Genomic DNA, 21,867 nt, shown 5'->3' with positions numbered 1-21,867 from the left:
ACTCATAGGTAGGCACCATGTACTTGATGTTTATGAAGGCGTCCTCTCCTCCGTAGCGCTCAAACACCTCCAGAGTCTCCTGTATCAGATCGCCGATGTTCTCCCTCTTCTGCTGGCTGTAGTCAATTTCATCTCCAGAGTTGACTGTAGGGACAAGAAAGCAGATTCAGACAGAGAGAATGAGAAAAACAAAAGTATTTCAGCTCAGTCGGGGTCATCGCACACTGTGAGGTTGATGTCGGGGCTCACAAAGCACCACCTGTGGCCAGACAGTCGGCAAATGCCATCCTTCCATCTGACTTCAAACCCACTGGACAGACTGAATTTAATTTACTCCTCTTACGCCGAGGCCAGTTGGGACTGAGCGGCAGCAGAGTTTTAAACTGTTCAGCTGAAAGTTTAATGAGGCGAGGCAGCAGAGAGGAGAGCAGTGTAAAGGACGTACGAGTTAGAGGCGGCTCTGCTGTTGCACAACATTGCATAGATGCGCACGAAGCATGAGCAGTGACCTGGAGTCACGCTCCACAGGTAGGAATGTGTGTGTGTGAGTGTGAGTGTGAGGGTTGGATTTGTATTAGGATTCAAATCTGAAGCAGAAAACAAATTCAACAGTATCAAAATTAATAGTTTCTTGTGTGTGTGTGCGTGTGTGTGTGTGTGTGTGTGTGTGTGTGTGTGTGTGTGTGTTTTCAGGTGTTTTGTAAATGAAAAATAGGCTCAGAGTGCATTATACACATGTGGCCAATCACAATACAGCCAGAAAGCTGCAGAACCACCCTTCCCCCAGGACACACAAACACACAAACACACACACGTAGACAGTGCAGTAAAACACACAAAATTGTACAACAGAGCTCCAAAGCGCTGGGGGAACTTGTTATCGAAAAAACATTCCTGAGGTGTCCAGCCTCTACTCCTTCCTTCTTCCTCCCTTTCACCAGCAGGCACACTTAAACACACACACACACACACACACACACGGATCGTGACTTTATCAGCACACAGCAAACTGCCAATCTCATGGCACTGCACTGGGGGCTCAAAACACTTTTCAGAGGGAGGTAAATATAGAGAGGAATGAGGCACACACACACACACACACACACACACACACACACACACACACAACACACACACACACACACACACACACACACACACACACACACACACAGCATGCAGACATCCAAGTTTGTTTGCAAAAAATGTCCTGGTCAACTAAAATATCCTGGAGAGAAGCGGTGGGTTTATTTCTTCAAGCTGTAAAATGAAACAAAGAAAAGTGCTGGTCAGTCAGCGCAAAACATTTATTGTATGAGTTTGAAGAGGAGACAATGAGGGAGGAAAAAAAGAGCCGTGGTAAGCAACAGAGGGAGGAGAGGAGGGTAGGGGAGGGGAGAGGAGAGGAGAGGAGAGGAGAGGAGAGGAGAGGAGCAAACAGAAAAGAGAAAAGGAGCTAAGAAAACAGGACAGGATATGAGAGGAGAGGGGAATGGAACAGGAGAGAAGAAAAGAGAAGAGTGTATCATGAAGTGTACCTGTGATGTGAAAAATTAACAGCAGCACTTTAAGACGGACCCCTCACCCCTGTCTTTCACTCCTAATTAGACCTGAGGAGAGAAGGCGACATTAAACCTCTCTCCGACTTCTTCCTAACACTCCATCCTTTATTCTCTCTCAATCTTCTCTAATCTCTCATCTTCCCTGACAGACTCAACCTTCCCTCTCTCTTTCCCTCCGTCTCCTCGCCTTTCCACCCATCCATGGCCTCCTCATTAAAACACAAAAAGAGCCGATCTCATAAAGTGGGCTGTTAAGCAGAAACATGTCTATGATCTCAGTCTGCTGCACTTGCTGTTTCTGCTCAGGATTTGCCTTCCTGTTCTACATGAAAGCAACAGGGGGAGAATTCTCCAGCCGCGTTCTGACCGTTGGATAGCCTGGACGAAGTGCAACTTTAACAGCTTCGGCTTTATTTAGCAGCTATTTACAGTTTTCCTTTTAGAGAACCGAGTGCAATAACTGCTCAGGAATGCAGACTTAAAGAAAAGCTCGTTTTGTATCTAAACTCAGGCTGTGTGTTTTATTCTGGAGCTGCCCACAACACAGGTCGCTGTACCCTACTACTTAGCAAAATCTTAAATAGCATCTAAAATGCAGCCATGTGAGCAGTAAAAGAAAAAAGGCACAGCAATCACAGAGGAATGAGTGTGCGGTGATATGTGTAGTCAGGGAGGGGAGGGGAGGTGGGGAAAACATAGAAATAGAATGAGAGCAGAAAGGACATTACATACAAATCAGCACTGGGATGGTCAGAGTGGTGGCCATTTCTGTACTGTTGCTATTGCAACAGTTGTGGCGGCTTACTTTCCTATAAACTTCCTTATCAACAAATCGACTTGCTGCAAGTTGCAAAGTCACTCAGCTGAGTTACTGCAGTAACAACCAAATAAGTAGTGGAGTATTATAAAACAAGAAGAGGCGCATTTTCTGCACTCGCTCCAGTGCTTTGCTGCTTTGCTGCTTGAGTAAAACTGAGGATTGCTGGAAAAATAACTTACTAAAGTACATGTGTAAGTAAGTGTGTGTTACGCCCTGTGAGTTTAGCAGTGAGATCTGTTTCAGCAGAGACTTATCTACTTTCATACATATCTTTCATTAATAAATAAACAGTAAAAATTAACTTACGTAGGTACAGGAAATATTATTGCACCTACTTTCCTTATTGAAAAGACAAATAAAACTGTATACTACTCCACATTTCTGCCATCAAACTAAAGGCCTTTGCACACTGAGTCTGTGTTCTTTGTATGTGTTTTTTCAATCCATCATCTGCTAAAAATCAGCACAGAAACCTTGCACACTGAGTACAACACATTTTATTGTTCTATTTCTTGTTTGTTCTTCAAAGAATTCTCTAAAAGCTTTTGATGGACAAAAAAAAGAAGAAGCAGAAAATCAAAGCTGCTTCAAAAACTTCAAATGACAGACAAAAGTTTCATCAGTGTGGAATCATGATTGACACAAGGTGAGGTTACATTTATTTGTAAATGTGTGACAATTTAAAAAAATATGGACTTTTATTATTACATCAGTTTAATGCCTTGCTGACTCAAAACACACTTCATTCAAAAATGACAGAAACAAACAAACTAACTAACAAAAATAATCAAAATTGTCTTTGTTTGTCTCGTTTGTCATTTGATTATTTAGTCCACTGTTCCAATGATCACCAACTCTGGTTTGGTTGAAATAAAGTGTTTATTCACAGAGTTAGATGTGAAAAGATGTTGATCTGCACGCTGGTTGTCTGCAGTCTTTCTCTGCAGCTCAGCTGTCCGCTAAGCAGCAGCTGTCACTGGTTCGCTGGAGGCAGTCAATGTGACAGTTTCGGTTTACATTTTTCAAAAACTTTGAAACAGGGACATACAGTAATATTTTAAAAGTAAGATATTGCTTATTTGAAAATGCAACTACACAACAATAGGCCACATTGGAGTTCTCAAACTTTGTGACACAATCCTCACGCGTGTTGTCACCATAACAAATAACACTTATCGCCATTTTCTTTTGTACTAGTCAAATAACCAGGGTAAACACTTGAATGTCCGTTCTACTCTCAATCTATTTCCATGGGTGAAAAAAATGAAGTGACAGGAGTAAGCCGGGTCACTCTGACAGTCTGGTTTAGCTGCGTGCGTGCGTGCATGTTGATGTAGGTTAAAAAGCCGGGCCTGTGGAGAGCCACCCTCTGTTAGAGTGAAAATGAGCAGCCAAAGCCAGCCCAGAGGGAGAGCTTGGCCTTCAGACATGAGAACACGGGGAGCCGAAGAAGAGGTGCGGCTTGGGAACCGGCAGAGCTCAGACCCGTTTACTGGGGCCCGGAGGGGGGAGCAAGGAGGTCCTGCAAGGGGGGAATTGTTGCTGTTGCTATACTGAGCGTTTCAGCCCTTCCAAGTGCATTTCTATTGCTGAGCCGTCGGGAGGCCAGTAGCATCAAAAGGAAGAGGCCAGAGGAATTTGCAACGATTCTCAATATTTAAAGAGGTGGAAAAGGAGAAGTGTGTTTAAGCAGGGATGGAGGGAGAGAGAGGGAGGGAGGGGAGGGGGCGAGGGTGTTAAAAGCTGCCTCTGCAAATGTCCTTCAGCAAAATAACTCCTCTTTCCCGCTCCTCTTTTCTCCCCTCCCTTTTTTTCCTTTCTCTGCTTACGGCAATATCCGCAACCCTGGGCAGACAGAAAGAAAATAAAAAAAATCTTTAAAAACAATCATAATAAAAACTCCCGCCCTGTGAACAGAAGGAAAAAGGGCCCTTGCAGGAGTTGGCGTCTGTTCCTCTGAGGAAGAGGGAAGGTCGATACAGACGCAGACAGGGGAGGATTCTCAGTGCAGCGACATTTATACACAGAGGGTGGAGGAGGAAAAAGGACGGTGACACAGGAAAGGTGCTTTGTTTCTGCCTTTCATGCTAAATCCCCGGGATTGGAGGGGTCTTTAGCCCTCAGAGGTGAGGAGGATGGAGGGAAGATGTGAAATCAATCTATCAATCTATCCTTCCTTCTTTTCATTAAGGCAACAGGGGCTGTGCCTCTCTCAGGCTCTGCTGTGAATCCAGCCACCAGACCAACACTAAACTACGCACAACAACAGCTGCAGCCTTCCTCCTCCTCCTTCTCCTCCACTCTGCTCTTTCTCCATCCCTCAGTCCCCACGGTCCTGAGCAACCTGTCTTCCCATATCAAGCTGAAGACAAGCAGTCACAGATGCAGGCATCGCTCAGTGTTTCCGCCACACTAATTGCAAATATACAGAGTTTGAATTTAAGGCGACATTAACTGATGGCAACTGTAGCTTAATGGATGACAGCTGCAGTGTGGACAAAGTATATATCTGCATTACTCGAGTCAAAGTAGAGAAAATACTACCCCAATACAAGTGGGGTAAATAATTAGTTAAAGTTAAAGTACTGGAGTACTTGCTTAAAAAAAAAAAAATGGGAAAAAAAAGTAGAAAGCAATATGTTTTCAACTTTTCAATTCTTCCCCCATCGAGCATTTTCAAGTGGTATTACTGTTGACACCACTGTCTCAACGACTAGCAGGACTGCTTTCTGTTTTCCTCAGAGCTTAGCAACTATACACAGACAAGCGACCGACAGTGAACAACATCATCAGCACACACAACATTTAAGAGAGAGGAAAAAACACTGAAGAGGTAAAGTCATTCTGTCATTAAGATAGTTATATTATATGCTTTAAAATGTTTTTTAAAAAAAGCCTGTTCCAGTAATCTAGCATAACTTGATTTTTTTTAAATCAGATTTTGTTTTGCCTTTTTGGAGATAGGAAAATTTACATGTGAAAGGAGGCGAGAGAGAGGATGACATGCAGCAAAGGGCTGAGGCCAGAATCGAACCCGCGGCTGCTGTGGCGAGGACACAGCCTCTGTACATGGGTCGCCTGCTCTACCACCTGAGCTGTGGGGCACCCCATGTTACTTGATTTTGACCGTTGCTATGGACTCATCATGAATCACCTACATTTAACTGCTTCGAGAAATACTTGCTCTGCCCTCTGCCATGTCCACTACTACTGTGGACAGTAATGACAACTGCAAAATCACTCATTCACTACATAATGACTCCTTTGTTGCGGATAGCCAGTGCTGGACCTGTTTCAAATTACTGCTAACTCAAAACCAAAATTCTTCTCATCCTCCTAATGCCTTCTCCCACAAACAGTGGAACTGCAGTCGAACCAGCTTCTTCAAAAATAATAAATGAAAAAAATGAATAAACAGTCCCAGTTACACACCTGGAGCTTTACAACTGTTCAACAGCAACTCTGTGACATAGAAAATCTCACTAAAAATTGTATCAATTCACATCTACAAATAACTTTCAGACAACATTTAATTCTGGGATAACATCTACCCAATTTTTATGTCCAATTTGTTGTGGATTGATGGACTTTTGTAATTTAGAAAAGAAAAATATATCATCCACTGACTTCAAATCAAATGTAACCTTCACAGAAATGTAGTGAGTCAAAAGTACAATATTTGCCTATCAAATGTAGTGGAGTTAAAGTAATAGGTTTACAAAAGAAAAAAAATATTCAAGTTAAGTACAGATACTCAAAAACTGCACCTAACTACAGTATTTAAGTAACTGTACTCAGTTACTGTCCACCACAGCTGTAACAGAGCTGTACTGGAAAACCCCCTCTCCCCTCATTTCTGCCCGAGGTTAGCATGCATCGTGTGTGTTGTATGGCTATAATCCTCTCTCCTGCCAGGGACCAGGTGACACACACACTGCAGCAGCTTTCGGGAGTTTAGCTCAGAATTCCTGATTCAACACAATATCAACCCGCCATTGTTTCTAATCAACTTACGCGTGATTGTGGAAGTTCCTTAGGAAAGCAGCTTATAGAGGAGGCCCCCCAACACAATGGCTCTTTGATCATAGCAGCCAGATGCAGAGGAGAATCAATGAATGTGAGCTGGGTTTTTGTTTTTTTTTTTCAAAGTGGGTTTGGCCTCGCGCTTGAAAAGGGAAGTGGAGGAATGCAGGTTACGAGTGCGATGGAACAGCTCGAGTGCCAGGAATACTTCGTGCAGAAGTTGCACAGCTGAGTTATGTGAGCGCATGTGTTGTCATTCTTTCTTATCACCAACCATGAACTGATAACCCCCCCAACACATTTTTCCAGGGCTCTATATCGGCATAAGACTACACATGATCTTAAAAGTTAAATATGTTTTTCACACCAAAGTTTCTAAAACAAGGATCTTACTTTCCTTTGTAAATTGTTGAAAAATGTCAAAACTTTAAAATCACTGTTTCTGTTGAAAAAAAAAAGTTTTTCCACATTTCCCCCCTGAAAAAAAGCAACATAGACTATGTTATTTTACTATTAATCTTACTCATAAAAGTCTTGGTCGATGCTTCTGTGTCAGCTGAGAATATAAAGGCATATTTTTAAATTTTTTTTCCACGAGACACAAATTGATTTCATTTATACTACCACTTTTGTTTAGGTTTACAAAACGTTAAAATTAAAATTACATTCAATTAAAATATTCTCTAATAATTAGCTTAATGATGGCAGATAAATACACCAAAACTACATGAAGACACACCGTAACACATACTGGGAGTCAGGTTCATATTTTTTCTTTGTCATTCAGACTTTTTGTCTTTGTGTAATCGTGACAGTATACAAGCAATTTTTCTTCTTTTTAACTAGTTATAGTTTCTCCTAAAATCAAACTTAAGCTGGAGAGCAAAATGTGATCTCAAGCGGTCCCTTGAAAATGCATATTACACATGGATTTTGGATGATTTAGACTCAATACTATCTACATGTCTGTGGATACTGTGTGTGAGCCACAGAACAAGGAGAGGCAGAGGAGCTGAGTAGCAGTGAGTGTGTGTTGGAGGGTGTGTAGGTGTGAGGAGGTGGTGGAGATTGGATGGGACCACTGGAGGAAGCCTGTGCTTAACAGCATGGCTCTAATTAAAAGGGCCTCACAGTTGGGCGCCAGGCAGGCCTCTCATAAAGAGACTCACACTCTGGCAAAGAGGTGGGAGACACCAGGTGTGTGTGTGTGTGTGTGTGTGTGTGGCTAACCACAGGTGTCTGCAAAGGCAGGAAGACAGAGTGTTAGAGCATATTCTAGCAGATGTGTGTATACATGTGCATGTAGAGGTAATTATGTATTTTTGCGGGTGTTGCTGGTACACATGCAGACACAGACACGTGCAGATGCATGCACACAAACACAATGAGAGACAATAAGTGGGCCTGTGTAATTATGGCAAGAAGAGATAGAACAAGTGGACAAAAAGAGATGGGGAGATGCATTAGGACTTAGGCCACATCCAAACTAATACATCCTCATTTCCAAACGGCATTTTAGCACAGTATCAGAACTAATCTTCGTACATGCCTGAAAGCATGAGCATTCATATACACTGGGCATGCATGTGCCGATGTAAATAGAAGCAGATTGTTTGTTGTTGGTTGCTTAGTTACACAAAATAATAAAAAGGAAAAACAGAAAATAGCGACAAGTAAGACCAAAGATTTCTTTGCTTGGACCACTGACGAGGTAGAACTGTCATGAAAGTAGCACATGAGTTGAAAGGGGTCAAGGCCACAGAATGTTTTTATCGGGAGTCAGTGCAAAGCAAATATGAGGCATATGAGAGTGGTACCGGGAATTAAAAAAAGTCTGAAGAGCTTTAATATTTTGGCTTGTTAGACTGTGCCTGATAAGACCCAATCAGAAAATGTTGGTGTCTAAGTCATTGTTTTCAAAAGTCTCCGTTTCCACGCATCCACAATAAGACGCAACATGGCCAGCAGCATTTTCAAAAGTCTTTGTTTTAGGGGTTTGGGGGTATTATACTAATTGGAAGGTTGTCCACAGAGGATTAATGTCATATTGTAATTTCATTACACAACAAAATTCCATGACTTTTCCAAAACTTCCAATGATTTTGTTAATTCTGTGACCTGAGAAATGTGACTGTGAAATTCCATGACTTTTCCAGGTTTCTCTATGACTGTGTGAACCTGGAATATGGTAAAAGTAAAAAAAATAAAAATAATATAATAAATATATATATATATATATATATATATATAGCAAGAGTCAAAAAATAGATGTTGGTAATCAAAAAAAACCATCTCCCTTTTAAATGTAATGGAATAGATGGACTGGGTCTCACAAAATGGAAACACTCAAGTACCAGTACTTCAAAATTGTACTTATGTACAGTACATATTCTTTGTTACTCCCCACCTAAGGCTCAAACCCTCTTCTTTCCCTCGCACTGGTATTTCCCACTGCCAAAGTCCCAACCCCCTTTTCCCCTAATGGATAAGCCAGAGGCTGACGGACAGCACAGCTGTGGCTCACGTACATAAACATGGTCACTCACACACACACACACACACACACACACACACACACACACACACACACACACACACACACACACACACACACACACACACACACACACTCATACACGCACACCTCACCTGGAGCTGGGCCCATTCTCACTCTGTTGCTTTTCCATCTCAACCTTTGTGTGTAATCAATAACAACATTTCAGCTTAACACAGCTAGCCACAATGAGGGCTGCAGCGTCAGACACATCACAATACACACACAAAGACAAACACACACACTTGCATGGATATCCACATGAGGTTGCTCGCAGAGAAGTAAAACAATAGGCTTATGGCCAGCAGTAGTTTATTAAACCCCCAACCCCTACACCAGCCATCATCTGACTGCTCATGCTTACTGAAGTCTAACCTTTGCTGTAGGTCAGTGATCTCATTTTCCATGTGTTCATCTAGCGCAGCAGCACTCAGTCTATAGGCTAGCTGCAGCTCAGTGCCATTTCAACCCGGTGAAAGTTGGACATCAGCAAAGCAGTATGCCAGGTGGAGGAAAACGTGTCAAGGTCAGATTGCACAGCAGAAAGTAAGAGTGGAGGAGCGTGTAGACAAGGTTGAGACAAAGACGTAACCTGCTGAGGATGCTCCTGAGCTGCACGGGAGCTAAAGCTCTTAGATTCCCATCGATCTGGCTCCCACTGGCTTACTAGTCTACATCTGTACATAGGTATACAGGAATTGAATTCCAATTCCACACTTCCACCAAAACCGTGCCATGTCTTTGGCTAATCTTTCCTTAGAAATCCCAGGCTGTGGGAGGGATCCAAAGCCCCGCCACGGTAAGGTGGGAGAATCACTCTTCCACACCTCACAAAACCCTCTTCTTGCTCATTTCTTTTTCAATAGCCAACTAGACCTAGCCATGACCGAGAGCAATATCAGTTTGCACCATTTAGTCATGCTATTAATGCACAAAGAGGGCTCATCTTAGATGATGGATCAATGCTATTTTCCAAGCTGTTAACATGTCCATTATTGTTTCAATTACCACCAGTCAGATAATGGTTATCCCAGGCCTATCTCATCCAATCGCAGCCTGATGCATGCATCTGCGAATCAGCTTCAGTATGCTTGTCACAGCAAAAGGAAAGATTTGCCTCCTGTTATGTTCACAGGTACATCACAGTGATGGCTCGGATGGACAGCTTCTTTTAATTATTTGTAAATTAGATTGCACATCTTTCAGGGTGCATTTGTGTTGTTGGTGACGAATGATCTTTGCAGCCTGCTGTAGCAGAAGTTTTCATCTAGGTCAGAAAATACAAAGAGGGTACTTTTTATCTCAGCTATGGCCACAGACAAGGCTGTGCATAACCCAGCAGTGCAACAACAACAAATCTACAGTCTGAATTCAACTGTGCTGCACGCTGCAGCTGCTGGGGTTCCAATAAAACAAAGGTCCAAACATGCCCAACATATCATTTTTCTCCCAAAAGATGTTTATATGAGTTAGGGATTATGGGTAAACAAAAGAATGCTGCAGTGGTGCAATACACACTCATTCTTTCAATGGGTGGATTACTGCATGGGCCAACTGGACATAGCTCAAGGGGCCCAAAGTCTCAGGGGCCCCCAGGCCTTCAACTATAAAATGTGATTCAAATTAAGACATATTGACCAAGAGGACTCTCAAAATGACTACAAAGAGATACAAAAGAGCTAAAGAGAGACACAAAACAATAAAAGACACAACTATACCCCCAAAAGACACACCAACACATGCAAAAGAACTACAAAGACAAACAAAATGAACACAACCACAAGGAAAGGAACTACAAAGGGATACAAAATGACCACAAAGAAACACAGAACAACAAAAAATGCTCAAGTACACTATACACACAAACACACACACACATACACAAGAAGACTAAAAATGGCAGAAATATACCTCAAAGAGACACAAACTGAACGTAAAAAAGACATCAAATTTTAAAAAAGACATTAATACACCTCAATATATACACACAAACACACACACACATACACAAGAAGACTAAAAATGGCAGAAATATACCTCAAAGAGACACAAACTGAACGTAAAAAAGACATCAAATTTTAAAAAAGACATTAATACACCTCAAAGACACACACACTTTCTTTAAAGAGACTCAAAATGACTAAGAATGAGACGAATGTATCTCTAAGGCAAATCTATCCCAAAGAGACACAAAATGACCTCAGTGAGACAGAAAATGATTACAAACACAAACAATCACAAGGACACAAAATTACCACAAATAGACACAAAACCACAAAAAGATGCTTACAACTAAAAGACTCAAAACAACAACAAAAAAGGCAAAACCACCACAAACCCTGTGTGTCTTTCTCCTATGTAGGAGAGGAGGTGGTGCCTTTTGCATGTCTTTGCCCAGGGGCCCCTTGTCTCTTTTATCCGCCTATGGTGCTGTCACTTGCAATCTAATCAGTAAGAATAAATATGATTTAAAAACACTGTAAATTCAGCTGAATATGTGTTTGTCTTTTATGATATTTCTCTATCATTTCTGTGACCCATTTGGGCATTAAAATACCCACCTTCTTTATAAGGTGGAAATATACATTTTAGTGAATTTAAGAGAAAAAAAAATCAAAGGTTTTAACAGCACAGTCAACCACAGAGGACCGAGCCTTTCCCGCTCTGCCTGTCTGTGTCTCTCCCAGGCTGGGAGGAGAGTGTCAGTGCTGTCAGATGTGAGTCAATGCCGTCAGATGCGATCTCATTACGCCAGCTTACCTCAAGGTTAGCGGTGGGCTGCTGGCTAGGCACAAAATCGATCTGCACCAGGGACAGGCGTTAAAGGCCACCGCGGTGTGCAGTGCGCACACCCGGACACAAGCCAAACAAGCACTGTGCTTTGAAATGCAAAGGTTCACTAATACGGCTGTAGGCACATAATGTATACACTAAGAGCTCTGAGAGCACATTGAGATAGAGTCTGATCCATGCGAAATGGCTGCAGATTAACATATTGACACACTGCAGGGATGTTGTTTGCTTTTAACCCTTTGAAAGTTCAGTAAATTTCTTTCAAAAACATGGGAAGAGGGCACTGAGCAATGAAAGAAAAATGAAAAATTAGTAAAAAAAAAAAAAAAATCAAAACAGTTAAAAATGAAAATTATAATATTTTTGTAAAATACACATGTAATTATGTTAAGTAAAAACATAGTTTTCCCTAGCTTATCTCTTTTTTCCTAAATATTTTTTTCTTTCTAAATCTACTGATGTCCTGCACTTTGTGGAACATTTCTCACCAAAATGCTCATTAACGTTTTCCCTATGTTTTTGAAAGAAATTGCATCAATGTACTCGAGGTTCAAAGGTTTAAACACTTGTGAAAGGCGTCTGAAAGCAGCACAGGAAAAATGATGTTACTACAGGTTTCAGAGAGTTAAAGGTTAAAATGAAAGAAGCAAACATTTCACCAAAAGCATATCTAGACAGTGGTCAAAAAGCTTTCCTTATCTTTTTCTGCTTTTTTCATACAAATAATGTAAGACCCCTTATCATCATCACACAAAAAAAAAATAAGCATTTGATGCTATCACTTAAAAGAGCACTCTGAAACACCAAAAACTTGTGCAAATATATATTACATCATATCTCCGCCGTGCCTGTTACCTGTGACCCACAAGTTACGTCAGGCAATAACATCCCCAGCAGCACTCCTCTGATAATGTTGTCTCTTGTTGCATCAAGCAGATGAATGTGTACTCACATCTGTCGGCAGAAACCCCGGCTGCTAATTTTGGAAATGTTTGACAGGAATCCAATAAGCATTGACAAGTTTTTGCAACCTTCAATCCATCAGACCATCAAAGTTCATCTCAGAGTTCAAAGAAAATGTCCACCTCTGCGTGTCTGAAAATGTCACATTGCTCATTCCTCAGATCTGAGCACACATACACATCAAATTAATGTCTGTCACAAATAATACATAAAAAGCAGGGAATGTTTGTATTTTTAACCAAGCTGGCTTGCGACCTTCAGTACCAGAAGCTAGTGGTGAAGAAATTATTATTCATAGGAAACAGCTTGGCTGTTGTACCTTTGCTGTGGTAACAGGTGTCCATACGTGGGGTATACCGGCGCTTTGCTCAGGCGATTCCTCATCGCGTGTTTCCTCAGCGTGTGTTTAAGGGGCTACAAAGAAACTATGCTGTTTTTCTGTTTGTTTGTTTTTTTTTTCAGATTTATTTTCCTCAGAGAAATGGAGGCTTTTGAATGAAACATTACAGCACAGCTTGGACACAGTGTGGCTTTATTTCATTAACACCTCCACTGTGCAAGTTTGTTTACACTCCCATTATAATCTAAATAGTGTGAATAAACAGATTAATGTAATATCAGGTTAATGTCCTGAGGAGGCATCTTATGAGTGCCACAAAATAAGGGCAGGAAAATTGGAAGTGTTTGCTAACGGAGGGACTTAACTGGTGTTGGTTGCGACATCAAGTAAATTTGATGTTTGCGAATGAAAAGAACACTTTGCATGTGGTTCACTTCAGGAGCTCTTATGGCCAAAATCAAATAAAGGGCAGAATTTAAATGAAGTTGGATCATTTTAAAATCCAGGAACCCAGGTCTGTTACTTAAATGATGCTTTGTCAATGTGTTACTATTTTGTCAATTCTGCAATATCATCGCAATATTGATATTGAGGTATCTGGTCAAAAATATTGTGATGTTTGATTTTCTCCACATCACCCAGCCCAATGTTTTCGTGTCTTCCTAGAGCTTTTTCCCACGTGACCCCAGGTAGGTTTCCGCATGATGATGTTTCAAAAGCCTCTCGCCTGTCTAATGTGCCTCTTCGTGACTTATAATATTACATGGACGCACCTCACATCATCATCAGTGATTGCAGCTTTAAACTACATCACGGCTTCTTGTTAAAGGCTGATTGGGTGTTTCCATTTGAAAAAAAAGGCAAAACAATACAGATGGACCCCACCTAACTATAGTTTCATCTACAAAAAGAGAAAATATACCACAAAAGCTTGAAAACTGCTAGAAACCAGCAGAAATGAGTTCAAATAAGCAGAATAAGCTCAGGATGTTACAATGTCAGAGCCAGGCCTTACATGACATCTGAAAAAAAAATGGATAAAACTGTCAAATGACCTGGACCACAAAAAGGGGGAATGGAATCAGAGGATTTGCTGTTGTAAAGACAGCACATGTCCAGACAGAAAATCATGTGGTCCTCAGGTGGGAAAACTGAAAAGAATGTAGAGACGGAGAGAGGGAAGAGCGACAGAGAGAGAAGGCCGAGCGGCGTAGCAAATTCAAAGAGTGATTCCATTTGTCCTCTTCACTCGTCACAGGAGGAACATTTGAAGTGACATACTCATTTAAGTCACTGACAAATCAAAGTCTATCAGAGATATTACCCTAAAGCGCGGCGAGTATCCTCTCCACACTTCACATTTTTGCAAGTCATTGGAGGAACGTGATTGTAGTTTTAACATCAAAGGAATAAGGTGTATTTTAGCTCCTCAGACACACCGTATTATCTCCCCTCGCCAAAAACAGTGTCATTACAGCACTGTGTGAAAATACTGGCACACACACACCTGCCTACACACACACACACACACACACACACACACACACACATGCCCATAAAATCACTTTAGTCTTCATAACCACTTTAGCCTTGGAAGCTGCCATCGATGGAAGGACAAACACACACACACATCCATGTACAGGAACGAACGGTGAGCGGTCCAGCCCTTCCATTAGCCTAATGAAGTGGCTCCCTAAGATGGATGACATGACATCACCTCCACCACCAATCACAATATCACCCCTAAAAAACCTTCCACTAAAAGCCCCACCCCTCCCCCGCTGGCTGGCCCCCCACTGCTTACTGCACCAAATGGACGATGAGTATTCCAGGGCCCATTCGGCCCTCACAACACTTTTATTGGTCTGGTTATTTATCTCTTTAATGCAATTGGTTGGCATGGATGCCTATGGATGCTGGGGGCTTGTAAATCACAGTGGGTTGGGTCAGCAGAGTGATTAAAAGAACTTTGGTTCAACAATGACAATGGCACCGAGCGGACGGCATGTAGTCCGTCTGCATTCAGAGCAGGAACGGAGAGGCTACAGGAAGCCTGAGGGCAGCGGCTCCCAGGGGACATGGAGAAGGGAGAGTAAGAGTGTGTCCACAAAAATGCAAATGACTATTGAAATGCATTGTGTTTTTTTCTCCATTCAGTCACTAAATCAAGTTTTTCAACCACTGAAAAAGGATCTTCCCAAGCACTCTTCTGAGTGGATAAACAACAGGTGACAGAGTTTTTCAGGATATGTGATTGCAGGCTCTGGTGACAAACACTCTGACTGAAATGCTGTGAAGCTGAGAGCTCAAATCTCCATGCGGACTTGAACAAATTTATATGGAAGCCCTGAGAAGCAAATGGGAAAAAAAAATCTGGTGATCTATTTTCTAAGCTTGATCTATCCTGTCTTCAAGTGGAACGTATGAGCTTGCCGTGTGCACGATATGTTTTGCGTTCAAGTGGTAAACTCAGAGGGCACCAATATGAGGCAACGGCAACATGGACACTACTTTTGCTGTCTAGAAGCCACAGAGGCTAACAATTTGAAAAGCTGGCAAGCAGGTATCGCCAAAAAGGGAATGGCAACAGAAGAAAAAAAAGAGACCATTGGGAATATAGACATTTTCTTCAGATATATTTTAAAATTACCCAAAAAAAGGACTCTGGTGTGATTGTATGCCTCTCAAAGGCTTTGCAATCCAGGCTTGAGCTACAGTGTTGTAGCTTTTTGGGGATCTATCAAAATAAATACATAATAAAATTCAACAACGATTATGATTATTTAACAGTTTTTTGATTGATAACTTTCGGTACGACACTGTGCTGGTCACTGTCACCAGGGGTCCAGTCACAGTGAAGAAAGAGCGGGACAAATACCACAATGACCAACCATCAAAGAAGAGATACATATAGAAGTACTGAACAGTAAAAAAAGAGAGGGTTTGGTAAACACAGCCTTTTTGAAGATACGCTGGTGCGTCAGATAAGAGTATACAGACCAATTAATCAACCAACCGACCAGGAAGTCACAAGCCAGAAAAAACAACACTTTATTTACCATCCACCAAAAAGTTCATTCATGGCCTCCTGAAAACAGCAGCACAGGCATCACAACTCGTGAATGTGGAGCTTTTCACTTATAAGGCTGTGAATACCACAGAAGGGGGATGTTTCAATGGACTCTTCTTACGAACACAGTAAACATGACACCATCTGAAGGCAGCACTAAATTGTTGCTCTCCTGTGTTTATGACTTAAGAAAAAAAAGCATCTTAAAAATTAGTGAAACTGGTAATTTTTGGACAGGAGGACAATTTCTCTAAGTCACTTTTTTGACCTATGACAAAAGGTGAAAAAAGTTTTGGCAGCTGAATTATATTTATTTATTTGTCGAGATTATTTTTCTTCCTATTTCGCAAAAGAAAAAAAAATATGGAAAGACTAAACCCTAAAGGCAAAACCTGTTTTTCATCTATTCTTGAGGTATAAACATAGGAGAACGTAAACAATTCAGATCAAACTTAATGGAAAAGGGATTTCAAGAAATAATTTTTCTAACTTGCCTCTCAGGGCTTCCGTAGATTTAGGTGCCTTTCTATTGTTGTGGCATTTTTATGTGCACACAAAAAACTTAAAGAAAAAAAACACCACTGTGCACCAAAAAAGGCGCACAAGCAGTATTTTGTTTTTTCCCCTATCGTTAGCATTGGCCCAAAACCCTTCGTGGTTGAGGGGACATAATCTCCTCTTCACCCACTCTGTCCCAGAAGGACAAAGAAAAGTGTTTATGGGTGGAAGGATGCAGGTACAGGCATCCATAAACAGTCAGTGTTTTACAGGCAGCGGCACGGCCCGAGGGTCTGTCAAGGTTTATGAGTGCCCAGGCCCTTTAAAGCAGAAGTGTTTAAGTGTGGTATTTACATAAAGCAGGGCAAGGTGTCTGTCGTAAGCAGGCCTCACACCAGCACAGGAATGTTTACTGTTTGTCACAGGTTGATAAGGTGAAACTGACATCAGGACCAAGAATAATCAAATCTGCCTGTGCTCATGGATCAAACTCATAAAGAAATCCCGTTTTTAATGCTTTGTAACCTGGATCAACATCAATTCAGATGCCTTTTACCTTTTACAGAAATATAAGCAAATCGGTTTGATTTCTTTAAAAAACGGGATAAGTTCTGCAAGATGGTATGAAATGTAAAAGGTGACAAGAAAAAGACGTGATGACGCTTGAGAAGGGAGAGACAGAGAGAAAGAGTAAATAAAGATTGCAATATTGCCAAAATTAAAAGAGCAAGACTTAAAATACTGTAATTTTCATGCTGTAGAAACTGTGGTGTGTCATACATCTCAAAAGCCTACAGCCCTCAAAGTATAAACTGTGATACCACAAATCTTTGCTGCACGAGCACATGCAATTAAAGCCACACAGTCTCACTCAGTTCCAATGTCAATTTGGCCTCTATCATCAACAGACTTTCCATAGGCCAACACTTTGTGCCTCAAGCCAGCTCACTCTGCTTTTTTTCCCTCTCCAATTCCAGAGAGGAAAAAAAAAACACGTGACCGATGAAAAACACAATAAATGCTATGGAAAACTGGCCTAGCTGCCTGACTGGACTGTGCATGTGTGTGGGAGTTTATGTCACATTACAATGTGTGTACTTATTATGAGTAGGACTGTGCCTCCCCCAGTGGGTAGGGACAACTGCAAGGAGCAGAGGGAGAGAGGAAAGGAGGGACAGGAGGACAGAGGGAGGGTTGGGGGGAAGTACTGAGATGTGCTGGGACAGCAGCACCACCCCGATGTGAGTCATAGGACACACTGTCAGCAGCCATCCAACATCACACACTGACTCATTACGCTGGAAGAGAGGAGATGACAACAATAGCCATGATCAAGGAGAATGGAAGAGGCGCATCAGTGAGAGACAGACAGAGAGGACGCAGTCAGCAGTTATGGTGGAGGGCACTTCTTTTCGGTCCAACACTGATGACGATGGCACGAAAATTTACAGATGTACCAAAAACCATGCACAGCAGACTTAACATTTTTATGCAGGACTCTGCATACTTGCACATCAAATTATACATTTTAGTTGGAGCGTTGTCCTCTGAAGAAAAACCAACAGCAGTGGTCATTTCATCAAACACCCATAAAAAATTATGCTTACATTTAAGCCCTCTTCAGACAAGGAATTATGACTGTAGTGTGATGGGAGCGATGGATGAATTGGATGAATAGGTTGAGGAAATGTTGGACTCTGACACAATATTAAACTGTTAGCTTCTCATTTCCTACTGGCAGTCAGCATTGATTTCTTTTAACTGAAGACACACTGTTTCCCTAATCCCTCATCATATTGGTTCCTAAATCTTATCAAACCTTTACCATAACATACACTGTAATTCAATTTAGATGATTTAGTTTGGGTCATTTTGCAATCGTCTGTCTGTCAGGCCTGAGCGGACACACCTAAATGAACTGTGTTCCTTTAGCCATTTGAATTAGCTTTTTATGTGCAATCAAAGTCAGTTCATTCAAATTCGCAATAACAGTGGAGATCACTTATAGTAATCATGGTTAGGTAAGGTAAGGTAAACAGTTATTGATCGCAACTCAAAAATTATTCTGAAATAATAACTTATCTTGTGCTAAATTATTATCATTTATGTTTTATTTATTGTATTATTATTATTTATACATTTGTTAACAGTACTTTGTATGTCTTTAATGTTACTGACCGTCACTTAGTGCTTTTTTTCCTTTTTTTAGTGCCTTAACTATTGGTTAAGGGACCATTTAGACACCAGTACAGTTTTAAAAGTATCATTTTTGCACTGTTTTTTTTTTTTTTTTTTGCACTGGTGGGACTTTTAGAAAAAAGTCCCAAATGATACTCAGCCCCAAAAATGTGGCTGTTAAAGAAACAAAAAAAATAATAAAAAGGAATTTGATGGAAAAAAAATTTCCATCACACACGTTTCAGCCTCTTAAATGTTGATGCAGATGTAGAATGGCACACTGATGTCGCTCTCTGCAACCCCCTCTCCTCCACCAGAAAGTCCAAATAATAATGACTGCTTAAATAAAATCACCACTTGATAGCAGAGGAGACTAATTCATAACATATGCCATCTCAGGTGGGAAGCAAAAATGAAATGCCATGATGTCTCAGATTTAGAGCAGACACTTGCGCTCATTTAATTATGTAATTTTCTTACACCCTGCTGAGAATATTCACATGCTGTAGCCGTAAATGGTGGAAACACACTGTGATTAGCATTTCCTTTTGCCACCTTTTTGAAAATTTGCTTAAAATATGCAGGACAAAAACACATATTTTGTAACATCCTGACATCCCCAACGTCTCCCTACAGGTTACAGAAGGCTGCATGTATGTATGCAAATGATTTGATTCAGGCTTTGAGGTAGGAATTACTTCCCTGTAACGTGCTCCTACAACAGAAGCCCTTATGTTGCATACATCATCATGCAATTTCTTCACATTAAACATCTCCCCAGACAAACACTGGATCTGTCTGTGGATACAGGTTTTATTCATAAGGTGTGTGTAATACATGCATGTCATGGCTAGTTGCAGCTTATAGGTTTTCCTCATTAAAAGCTGATTTTTGTCCCCCGTGTACAGCGCTGTCCCCTAGCCAAGTGGACAGCAGGACCATTAGGTCGGCAGAGAAGGGACCATTTATTTGGCTCTTTTCTGGCTGTGGCTGTATTATCTGCCGTGATGCTATTTGTCTGAGACCAGCCAAGCCACCGATGTGACAGGATGGGGGGGATGAATGATGGGCTCTGAGACGCAGCCAGTTTTGCTTCGCTGACAAACTGGGGCAAGAGCTGGAGGGATGTGGCGAGGAGAACGAAGAGAAAGAGCGGCGCGGGGAGTGAACGCGTATGGGAGACACTGCGGTAGCCGGTCGCCAGAGGACACAATTTACAGCACCTGTTGGCTGTGATTGATCAGAGGAAGAGGAGAGAGGGTAATGGTGTGTGGTCCGACATGGGATGAAGTGATGGGATGGAGGAGAGGGTTAAAACCAGAGACGCAGAGAAAAATAGTGTTTGAGAGGACAAAATTGATAGAGGAGGATAATGTAGACAGAGTAAAGAGAAGATAGGGAGTGAGGAAACAAAAGAGCAAGGGACCATGAGAAAGAAATGGAAGGGAGACGTATAAAGAGAAAAGGTTGTTGGTGCAGGAATGTGTGAGGAAAAGAGACGGAGGGAATATATATTTGTCCCCTGATGGGAGTGTGTTAGGAGTCCATCTGCGGAGAAATGAGATCAGTGGCTGACTTAGTGGTAGAGGAAGACTTTGCTGCCCTGCGGCTTACACACTGACTCAACACCCTCTCCCCCGTCTCTCTCTTTCACTCTCTGGTCTCATACAACCTGCAGCACATTTAATCTGCTGGACAGGTTTGTGTGCACGTGTATGTGTGTGTGTGTGTGTGCGCCCGAACCCAAGCCTTATTACCCCGGCTCCTGTCCCACTCCACCTCTACATCAAATGAGCAGGGCAGTCTCCTCCACTCGTCTCTCCTCACTATCTCGTTCGCTCCATCCCAGCTGAGACCACAGAGGAATCTCCTCATAGAATCACCCACTAAATCATCTATCCACCAAACAGACACCTTGGCAAACACTCTTACTGGGAGCTTTCATTTTCTATCTAAACACACACAGGACAGAGGGTAGGAGTGCATGCGCATATGTGTGTGTGTTTGAGGAGGGAGTCAACGAGAAAATCAACATTCCTGTTGTGTTAGTTCATATGAATGCCAGTGCATTTGCTTGTGTTTTTCATTAGTTGAAGTGAATTTGTTTGTCTCAGTAACTAGCTAGTTTCAAAATAGTGACTTGCTAAATGATAAAAACTTAAGAAATGCCATATAAGAAATAGAAAACAGTATTATTGAAAAATGTTCCTCTAATAAAACTAACATCCTGTGTGAGGCTCCACAAGGGTTAAACCTTGACCCTCTTCTTTTTACTCTTTATATAAGTGACCCAGCCTATGCACAAAAGCCCTGAGAGGCCAGGTGATTTTTTTTCTTTTCACAGGCAATGATCACTGTAAGGCTCATAAAAACTGACAGCGACCATTCAATCACGGCAAAAAATCTGAAATGGATAAATGTGTAAATCAATTACAAGGAAACATCAGCAATACCATCCAAATAAATGGAATCAACAGCAAATCAGCTGTAGAATCAGCTGTAACATAACTGTCAAAAATAACAGTTTTGGGGAGCAAAACAACATATTACAACTATATTTTTTAATACAGTTATGACCTTTTCTTTATATATTCACAGATGGATAAATATGTTTTAGAAATTGTGCTTTAGTAGCATTCATGCAGTTAAGAATTAGAGGGAAATATCCAATATTCCTAACATAACCAATGATATTCAGCATCTTACAGTGGCATTAGGTCACTAGCATTGTGTTTTGTAATTTGAGGTATATCTTTCATTCAGGGCGGATGTGTTGGCCATATTCCACATTACCTCTTTTACTCTTAACTCTAAAAGGGTAATATTTTGGCAAACTAACATAACTTTTTAAAAAATTTTTTAAAGCATTTTAACGTAAACACTTACGTTATAACTTGCCAACTGCAAATGCAACTAGATCCTACACTTTAGGTACTTACATGTGTGTCTACTGTATGTACGATCGCCTCTATCTCACACACAGATCACCACCCAAACCGCAGGGTGAGCTAATGTTGCACCCAAACCCAATAAAAACTTGCTACTCCACTTGACGCATGCACACTT

At 41.3% G+C, this 21,867-nt stretch overlaps 1 protein-coding gene across 3 annotated transcripts in view; it reads right to left on the bottom strand.

Moving 5' to 3' along the window:
- The window catches only part of pacrg (PARK2 co-regulated), a 178,765-nt gene that overhangs the window by 7,319 nt on the left and 149,579 nt on the right, over positions 1-21,867 (bottom strand). For all 3 annotated transcript variants that reach the window (XR_006106530.1, XR_006106531.1, XM_042501183.1), the window contains exon 5: positions 24-144. Coding sequence is in view for 1 of the 3 variants with exons in the window: in XM_042501183.1 (XP_042357117.1) it covers positions 24-144 (121 nt within the window). In the remaining 2 variants the exon portion in view is untranslated. The remainder of the gene's footprint in view (positions 1-23; positions 145-21,867) is intronic.

Source organism: Plectropomus leopardus, chromosome 14, assembly GCF_008729295.1.
Source record: "Plectropomus leopardus isolate mb chromosome 14, YSFRI_Pleo_2.0, whole genome shotgun sequence".
NCBI classification, from domain to species: Eukaryota; Metazoa; Chordata; class Actinopteri; order Perciformes; family Serranidae; genus Plectropomus; species Plectropomus leopardus.
This window is presented reverse-complemented; position numbering and strand designations above follow the sequence as displayed.